General features: G+C 45.1%; 1 protein-coding gene across 1 annotated transcript in view; it reads left to right on the top strand.

Moving 5' to 3' along the window:
- Positions 1-8,236, top strand: part of tnfsf11 (TNF superfamily member 11) — a 12,470-nt gene extending 4,234 nt beyond the window's left edge. The window contains exons 2-4 of the mRNA XM_058622829.1: positions 1,224-1,259; positions 5,326-5,452; positions 6,151-8,236. Coding sequence (XP_058478812.1) covers positions 1,224-1,259; positions 5,326-5,452; positions 6,151-6,602 — 615 coding nt within the window. The 3' untranslated portion in view covers positions 6,603-8,236. The remainder of the gene's footprint in view (positions 1-1,223; positions 1,260-5,325; positions 5,453-6,150) is intronic.
- Positions 8,237-10,347: the final 2,111 nt, after the last annotated feature.

The following is a 10,347-nucleotide window of genomic DNA, read 5'->3' as shown; positions in this document are numbered from 1 at the left end:
ATGTTGCTTAAAAACCCGCACCATTGAAAACATGATTATGAGGTAAAAATAAAAAGAAATGGAACAGAAATATAAAATAATAATAATTATTATCATATATGGAGTGTTAAAGCTGAGCGTGTGCAGTAACTGTGACTGTGAGTCAGAGACGGAGACACTGAACCCTCGTCCTCAGACGTCCAGCACCTGCACCACAGCTCCTGCACGGGAATGTGCTGAGCTCAGCAGCGTTTACAAAATAACAATAACAACATCTCTGCTGCTCTGACTCACACACGGGCGACGTGTGTGTGTGTGTGTGCGTGTGTGTGTGTGTGTGTGTGTGTGTGTGCGTGCGCGCATCACGCTGCAGGAAAAAACCTTGTGGTAAATTTGTTGAATTGGACACGACGGCCGTGTGAATGTGAACCAAACTGAGCTGAAGAGTGATGTGGACACACACACAAACACACACACACACACACACACAGATGTGCTGATGTGGTCCAGTAAACCAGTCGAGGAAAAACATTAAAAGCAGTTTCATCCAAAAACCATAAATATCTTGTAAATTTGTTCATTGAGCAACGACGACGATGACGGTGATCATGTGATCTGTGTGCGTTTATTTTAGTCTAAATGAGAGAAACAGTTTGTGTTATATACGTGCAGTACGTTGAAAAAGTACCTGAATGCAACACGTACAGTACGCTGACGGGTGAAGCACCTGAACGCAACACGTACCTGAACGCAACACGTACCTGAACGCAACACGCACCTGAACACAACACGCACCTGAACACAACACGCACCTGAACACAACACGTACCTGAACACAACACGTACCTGAACACAACACGCACCTGAACACAACACGTACCTGAACACAACACGTACCTGAACACAACAAGTACCTGAACGCAACATGTACATTACGCTGACAGGTGAACAAGTACTTGAATGCAGAATGTACCTGAACATGAAGTACCTGAACACAACACGTACCTGAATGCATCACATACTTTACTCTAGCTACTGAACTGAAGAAATGTTTTTTGAAAATTTCAGCTGTGATTTGTGAATAAATCTTCAGTGATGTGCTGCTCGTCTTCCTCTCTCTCTGTCTGTCTCTCTGTGTCTGTCTTCTGTCTCTCTGCGTGTCTTCTGTCTCTCTGTGTGTGTCTCTCTGTGTCTGTCAGTGGAAAACTTAAACTTAAAACTGTCTCCTGTGTTTGTGTCTCCAGGTCGATCTGTCCACGGCTCCTCATCGACCCATCGAGGTGAGTTTGACAACAACAACGGCAACAACAAAAAACACAACAACAACAAAAACACAACAACACAACAACAACAACGGCAAAAACACAACAACACAACAACAACAACAAACACAACAACGGCAACAACAAAAAACACAACAACAAAAACACAACAACAACACAAACCAATAATCTGTCTCTTTTCATAGAGTTCTGCTTCCACAAACTAATTTAAAGGGAGAGTTCAGGCTTTTTGAAAGTGTGTTAGTCTGAGTTACTGACACACAGACTGTGCTGTGAGCGCCCCCTACTGCTGAATATATCTACAGTGTGGTACAGTATATCTAAGTGGTTCTTTGTGTCGTTGCTCGCAGTGTTGTTGGTTTTAAGCTCATGTGTGTGTGTGTGTGTGTCCTTCACACAAAAACCCGTCTAAAAACAAACTTCAGTGTCCCGTCGATCTGCTCTGGAGAGAGTGACAAGGAAGAAACCAGAAACCAAACATTAATCCGCTTTAAAGGGAACACCAGATATTTCCTTCTCAGCACCGGGCGGGGAAGTCCGGCGTGTTTGTAAGACGAGGAGTGGACTTTCTACAAGAGAGGAGCGGAGTTTAAAAGCGAAAACTCACACGAGGCACAATTTTCCCACGGGTGTGTTTACGGTGCAGGAGGAGGAGGAGGTCACATGACCTCTGATAGAAGAGGTCAAATATCTTTGTCGATCAGGATTTTCATTCTTTCCACGACTCTGATTAACCACTCACACACACACACTGACAGTGACAGTGAGTCACTCAGTGGCGTCCGTGGTTCTTTTTAAATTCATTATCACTGAAGTCATGTGTTCATGTTTGTTTTCTGAAAAAGAAAAAAACATCTAGACAAAATGAAAAGGAGCTGCTGTTTGATTTCCCATCATGCTTTGAGACAACGATGATGATGAGTTTGAGTTACACAAACCTCCCACTCTGCGTCGCTTTGGTCTGTATCGGACTTTATCGGTCTGCTCTGGTCTTTATCGGTCTGCTCTGGTCTTTATTGGTCTGTATCGGTCTGCTCTGGTCTGTATCGGTCTGCTCTGGTCTGTATCGGTCTTTATCGGTCTGCTCTGGTCTGTATCGGTCTTTATCGGTCTGCTCTGGTCTGTATCGGTCTGCTCTGGTCTTTATTGGTCTGTATCGGTCTGCTCTGGTCTTTATCGGTCTGTTCTGGTCTGCATCGGTCTTTATCGGTCTGCTCTGGTCTTTATCGGTCTGCTCTGGTCTGTATCGGTCTGTTCTGGTCTGCATCGGTCTTTATCGGTCTGCTCTGGTCTTTATCGGTCTGCTCTGGACTGTATCGGTCTGTTCTGGTCTGTATTGGTCTGTTTTTGTCTGTGTCAGTCTGTGTTGGTCTGGTCTTCTGGTTATCATTATTGTTACTATAATAATAACAATAATGATAATGATGATATCTGAGTGTCTAATGTCCTGTTCTTATTCTTCACAGTGTGATATTTGCCGTCTTTTATGTGTGAGGAAAACAAAGAGAGTTTTAGGATATTTGACAGAGGTGTGTGTGTGTGTGTGTGTCAGGATGTGTGTGTGTGTGTGTGTGTGTGTGTGTGTGTCAGGATGTGTGCGTGTGTGTGTGTGTGTGTGTCAGGATGTGTGTGTGTGTGTGTGTGTGTGTGCAGACAGTGATGCCAGGACAGAAGGAGGGAAACCTGGTAAAACATGTTGTCACACCTTCAGGACATCATAAAACTGTTTCCTGAAACAAGTCATTTACTACAATCATTAGTTTCTGCTGCAGCTGTGATTTAAAACACACTTTTCATTAATAACTTTGTTTGAGGCTTTTTTAAGGTCCGAGGTTTGGTTTCTGTGTTTCTGAGAAGCAGCTGTGGACGTCTTTGTCTCACTGTGAGACACACTTTAGAAACCACTCACTCTCCCACACCAAAGTCCAGAGAGAAAACCAGTGATTTTAGCTGCAGGTCCTCTGCTGCCTCGTGTGGTCACTCTGTGTCACTGAGGTCAATCTAATATAAAATATTAGATTTTCTCTGTGGGCTTTGGTGTGGGAGAGTGAGTGTTTTACAAACTTCAGTTTCCTGTTTGACAACATAGTCAAAAGTGATGAGTTATAACTGTTGAGGTTGTGTTGTTGTATGTTGTCAGGGCGACTGTGATAAATGCTCCCATAGAGAGAATCAGTGATTTTAACGTCTCACACACACACACACACACACACACACAGGAGCTGTGGATCCTGTGCTGCCTCCATCACTGAGTTCTAACGTCTTCTTTTGTAAATTCAGTTTTTGAGATCCTTCATGAGACAAACTCACCAAACGTGTCGAGCAGCATCTTCTGCATTGTGTGTGAGCTTTTTCAAACAAACGTCAGGTTCCTGACAAAAGACCAACATCTAGTTCCAAACGTGTGCTGAAAGTATTGCAGACATAGATGTTGATGACGCTGAGCCAAAAGCATTTCATCTGTGGCGACACTGTAACTGATCATGTGCTTGGAAACATTGTTTCCCTGGAGTGATCTGCTCCGTCTTGTCGAGGAGACGACGTCCTCGGCGGCGGCGGCGTCTGAGCCGAGAGTAGACGAGAATAGAGTTAGCGCTCGGAGCTGAACTCGGAGCTGAACTCGGTCCAAGTCAGCGGCGCGATGGAGCTGAAAGGTTACACTCACCAGGAGGCCACACTGTCACCACCACACATCTACTGTAACCACGGCTGGAAGAAGACGTCTGTGACGGAGACACACACGCACACAGAGACACACACACACACACACACAGAGACACACACACACACAGAGACACACACACACACACAGACACACACAGAGACACACAGAGACACACACAGAGACACACACACACACAGAGACACACACAGAGACACACACACACACACACACAGACACACACAGAGACACACACAGAGACACACACACACACACAGACACACACAGAGACACACAGAGACACACACAGAGACACACACACACACAGAGACACACACGCACACAGAGACACACAGAGACACACAGACACACACGCACAGACACAGACACACAGAGACACACACGCACACAGAGACACACACGCACACAGAGACACACAGAGACACACAGACACACACACACAGACACAGACACACAGAGACACACACGCACACAGAGACACACACACACACACACACAGAGACACACAGAGAAACACAGAGACACACAGAGAAACACAGAGACACACAGACACACACAGAGACACACACACACACACACACACACACACACACACACACAGAGACACACAGAGAAACACAGAGACACACAGACACACACAGAGACACACACACACACACAGAGACACACACAGACACACACAGAGACACACACACACACACAGAGACACACACACAGAGACACACACAGACACACACAGACACACAGGGACACACACAGAGACAGCAGGACAGAGCTGTGGTCAAACTCCACACATTTAAATAGAGTTGATTTCAGGGTAAAGTGCCAGTTATTGTCAGAGTCTCTTCACTGATGTGGCTGCGAGTTTGAATCTGGACACGTTCTCCTCACAGGAGGACGTTCTGTACGGTGCATATATGTACACGCGTGTGTGTGTGTATACTGTTTAACACTGTAACCTGTGTGTGTGTGTGTGTGTATACTGTTTAACACTGTAACCTGTGTGTGTGTGTGTGTGTGTGTGTGTGTATACTGTTTAACACTGTAACCTGTGTGTGTGTGTGTGTGTGTGTGTATACTGTTTAACACTATAACCTGTGTGTGTGTGTGTGTGTGTATACTGTTTAACACTATAACCTGTGTGTGTGTGTGTGTGTGTGTGTATACTGTTTAACACTGTAACCTGTGTGTGTGTGTGTGTGTGTGTGTGTATACTGTTTAACACTGTAACCTGTGTGTGTGTGTGTGTGTGTGTGTCTGTGTGTGTGTGTGTGTGTATACTGTTTAACACTGTAACCTGTGTGTGTGTGTGTGTGTGTGTGTATACTGTTTAACACTGTAACCTGTGTGTGTGTGTGTGTGTGTGTGTGTTTTGGACAGGAGGTTCAGACGGAGCCGGTCCTGAACGCTCTGAGAGACACGAGGAAAAACAGACGCTGCAAAAACCCCAAGGAGAGTTTGCCGTCGGCTCATCTGCCAATCAAAACGTACCAGGAGTATTCAAAGAGTGAGTTATTAATAATCATAATCATCATTTTAATTATAATAATGATAATAATGATAATGGTAACAATAATAATGATAATGATAATAATGATGTTATTGTTATTGATAATATTATCTCACAGTAAAACACTTAAATCACTGACTTTGTAGCAGAAGTTGCTATTGTTTACATTTCTATTGAGTTTCTTCTTCCCGCTCCTTTTTTTTTCTTTGAAAATTTGTTGAAAACTTATTTTTTTAAGATATTATAGAACACTTTAACTGAAAACTGAAGTTTGTAAACCACTCACTCTCCCACACCAAAGTCTACAGAGGAGGGGCTGCTGGTCTACTGCTGCCTCGTGTGGTCACTTTGTGTCACTGAGGTTAATCTGAGCAACAGTTTTAAAACACCAAAGTCATAAAATCAGACATTAGAACTCAGTGATGTGGATCAACAGCTCCTGGGTGTGTGTGTGTGTGTGATGTTAAAATCACTGATTTTCTCTCTGGGCTTTGGTGTGTGAGAGTGAGTGGTTTACAAACTTCAGTTTCCTGTTGTAAAGTCTGTCTCACAGTGAGATAAAGACGTGAACGTGTTGTTAAGACATCGTAGACTTAAACTAATGTAGATTTTATCAGCGGAGTCTTTAATTAAGTTAGACCAGGTTCTGCGTGAACAGCTTTGATGATGAAATGACTGGTGTTGTCGTCCCGCAGAGGGCGAGCAGGCCGTCACCATCGACTGGGACGAGGAGCACGGCTACTGCCACAGGATGCGCTACCAGAAGGGCAAGCTGCTGGTGATGGAGCTGGGCTTCTACTACGTCTACGCCAAGACCTGCTTCCGCTACTACAAGCACGGGCCGGAGGACGGCAGCCCGGCGGTGGCGGGGGCGGCGGCGGCGGCGGCGGTGGACGTGCGGAACACGCAGCTGATCCAGTACGTGTACCGCGAGAGCATCAAGCAGAACAGCCGGGCCATCATGCTGATGAAGACGGGCAGCACCGTGCGCCTCAACAGCACCAGCTACAACATGTACTGCGCTCAGCAGGGGCGGGGCGTGCGGCTGGAGGAGGGCGACACGCTGTTCGTCAACGTGTCCAACGCGTGGATGCTGGACCTGGAGGGGGAGGGGACTTATTTTGGCGCCATAAAGTTGGGCAACTGATTTTTCATGATGGTGAGGAGCGGACGTGGAGCTACTGATGCCAGAGAAACCACTGTTTGATTTATGTCAACCAAAAAGTCTCTTTGTGTTTGTACTTGTTTTTATTTCTCGTCAGAGCGTCGACTCTCGCCGCTCCAAACACCCAAAATACCACTGGACTTTTTATTTTCTTTCTTTAAGACGTTTTTTATGTTGTGTTTCAGTCGCGAGACGTTTGTGCGCTAACGAGACAAAAGCACGGGCAGCGACTGAGGAGCGCGGGGAGGAGAACCACATCGATCCGGGTTTTATTGTTGGCGGATTACTTATTAGCAGCTTCTCCAGACTCTGACCCGGGCTCACGGCGGGTAAGGAGGCGTCGTCCGCCGCACAGCCGCTAACTCAACGCTATAACGTTTTAAAACGAGCAATTAGACGCTGATTTACGAAGCCCCGGAAACCTCTTAGGCAGGGACAACTCTCTCTGACGCGGTTCTGGTTCTGGCCTTTGCACATAAACGCGTGTTCCGTGTAACAGATGCTCACTTGTTTGGTTGCAGTATGTAGTTTCACCACTAGATGGCACCAAATCCTCCCGCACTGGTCCTTAAAATATCGTCTTTTTTTAGTCTAGAGTTTGTCAAAGTTTTTTCCTCATCTTCAAACAACAAACTCTGGTTTTGTTCGTGATTAATCGCGAGGTAATCGCTCCATCTCTGAAAGGCTCCGCCCCTTTACTCTCCTTTACCCTCAGGTTTCTACAGATGCTGGACTTGTGAGTTTTCCACTGAAGAGACATGGACATGTGGAGTAGTTGCAGTAAAAACAGCCAATAGGAGGCGCCCTCGGTCTCCTCTGTCCTGTGATTGTGATTTCCTCAAAGGCTCTGGAGGTAGCACAGAAGTCTAGATCTGGTTCCAGACATGAACTCTGGACAGTGTCTGGAGAATCGGGTTTGGATGTTCGTCCGAGTTTCAGGAGAATGTTGGAAAACAAAACGCTCGCTGTGGATTATCCAGAGATCTGGCAGGAGAAGATCTGGAGAAGTTCTGGAGAACGTCCAGAGCGACTTCTGTGGACGTTTGTGTTCCCGCGTACTGCTTTGGCTTTCCGTGTCCATGAAGAACGACGGCACACGTCCTCATGCCAGCAGGTGAGTTCAGATTCATCGCAAGATCTTCTGGAACATCAGGTTCCAGAAGTTCAGCCCTTTTTGGTTTGATGGTTCTCGAGCGAGTTCCCATGGTTACCGTCTTCTTGTTTGACAAAAACAAGGGTGTGCCACCAAGTGGACTGAAAGGTCCTCGTAACGTCCGTGTAGAAAAGGGCTGATGACGAAGACTTGACCCTAGTGGACCTCAGTGGACACTCGGATGCCGAACCTGTGACGCTGCCTGTAGACGATTTTATCTGCGTTATTTTCAAAGGTTATTGTGGAATTATTGATCATTGACGACCCAAAAATCCGAGCCTATTAAACCTCTGTGGACGCGTGTGACCCGAGACCTCGACGTAGACAAAGTTTATTATGGAATTATTGAGTAATAACGGCAGAAATGGCGTCTTCTGTAAATGTCGTGAAATCACGTCACGACTTTTTGTAAACGGCGTCGTGTCGGATGTGCAAAGGCCTTTAAAAAGAAAACTGTGTCGCGTGTGATTCCCCCCCCCCCCCCGTCTCCTAACGAGTGGCCCGCTCCACTGAAGACGATCACATGACGCGGTCACGTGACGTCGGCCGTTTGTGACGATACAGATAGCTGGACTGTCTGACCACGAGTGACACGAGAAACTTCACTAGAGGAACCGAGTTGACTTTGGTTTCGTCGTTAACTTAAAAAAGATTTTTCGTTGAACTCTTCGCGGAGGTCAACGGGAATATGCACTAAGTAAATATTTATTTATTAGCTATAGAAGTCCAGAGGCGGCTCATTGTTACAATGACCCCTCGGCTGTAAAAAAGTCTTTTATATATATTTTTAATGTCCGTGCGACATTTATTACGCAGCACTTAGAGGAAATAATAGACACGCTTCTTCTTCTTCTTCTTATTAAAAACACAGGGGCTTGATTTTTAAATTCCATATTTATGTATCTCGATTTCTCGACAATTCTGTGTGCACTCGCCTTCGCCAAAAGCAATATGGATTTATTGTTTTCTTCTACAAGATTGTAGCAAACCTGTAAGATCTATCTGATTGTTGTTTTTTTTAATTTATGTTGTGTATATTATAATAAAAAACTACTTTTGTAAAAGTGTTTTCCCGTGTGTCGACTGTTTGAAGCACCACACACAACCACTGTCTCCTTGTTTGCTTTTCCTCTTTGACTCAGTCGTTCCCAGAGACTGATTTACGTCTATAGGTTTTAAATAACACGCATAAAACAATGTTTTCTTACAAAATGAGCTGATTGAGAAGTGAAAGTTACAACATTGTTGTTTACACACGTTTGCTTTTATCACAAATCAGATTTGGTGGTAAAAAGAAAAATTGAGTAAAAGTTTGTGAACTCATGGTTCACACGTTTATAGGAATAGTTTAGGTTTTTTTGACGTGAATTAGCCTGGGAAACGATGCTAACTCTTCCTGAAAACACAGGTTTGAGCGACCTGACAAAATAATCTAGCTCTAGTCATGTTTGACTCTTTACTTTGACAGTAGATTTATTTTTTGGCTGGAAAGTGAAGTTTATAAACCACTCACTCTCCCACACCAAAGCCCACAGAGAAAAACAGTGATTTTAGCTGCGGGGACACAGGAGCTGCTGGTCCTCTGCTGCCTCGTGTGGTCACTTTGTGTCACTGAGTTTAATCTAAATGAAGATTTTCAGACACCAAATTTATAAAATAACACTTTTGAACTTAGTGATGGAGGCAGCAGTGGATAAACAACTGTGTGCTGTGATGTTAAAATCACGGATTTTCTCTATGCGGTTTGGTGCAGGAGACACAAACTTCAGTTTCCTGTTGGAAAAGTCTATCTAACGATGAGATAAAGACGTGAACACGTTCTTAAGATATCGCAGAGTTAATATTGCAAAGATTCTTTCACAGAGCTCAAATCTCTGTGATGCTTCTCAATCCTGGTCCCTGCCCTCCATGTTTTACATGTTTCCCTGCTCCGACACACCTGAACCGAACATCCAGCTCGTCATCGATCTCTGCTGAAGCCTCATAACGACCCGCTCATTAGATTCAGGTGTGTTGGAGCCGGGTGAAGCAGGTAAAACCTGCAGGACAGCGGGTCCCAACAGAGCTCCAGACGTCACTGAATCCACAAAGATCCACCGATTTATCGCAGAACTCTACAGACGGAATATATCTGATCCTTAAACTGGACCCGGGCTTTGGAGAGGACTTTATTCCAGACGTGCAGCATCCTGACATCTTCATCTTCACTCCAGAGAGTCACTGAGAGTTCACTAGAGCCTGCAAGGAAACTCTGGAGTCCAGGTAAGAGTCGCGTTAACGTAGCATAATATTACCAACGGGCAGTGTAATGTAAATTGTTGTGCAGATTAGCTCTGGCTAACTCTAGTCTGACTTACTATGTAACTGATTCAGTTACACTGAAACAACAAAACACTGTTTGTGTCGCGTATAAAACCACGTCACGCCAGTTTCACCACGCAGCCGTGCTATGATGACTCCGCCCACGTTGTCGAGGAGCTATGATGTAATGGAAAACAACGGGACTGAAACCAAACTGCGTCGAGTCGAGCCGTGCCACAACCGTGGAGTGGAAAAGTTATTGTTATTCCCAAA

The sequence above is a fragment of the Solea solea genome, chromosome 2 (assembly GCF_958295425.1).
Source record: "Solea solea chromosome 2, fSolSol10.1, whole genome shotgun sequence".
Taxonomy (NCBI): domain Eukaryota; kingdom Metazoa; phylum Chordata; class Actinopteri; order Pleuronectiformes; family Soleidae; genus Solea; species Solea solea.
Note: the sequence above shows the minus strand (reverse complement) of the source record. Positions and strands in the feature narration are given on the sequence as shown.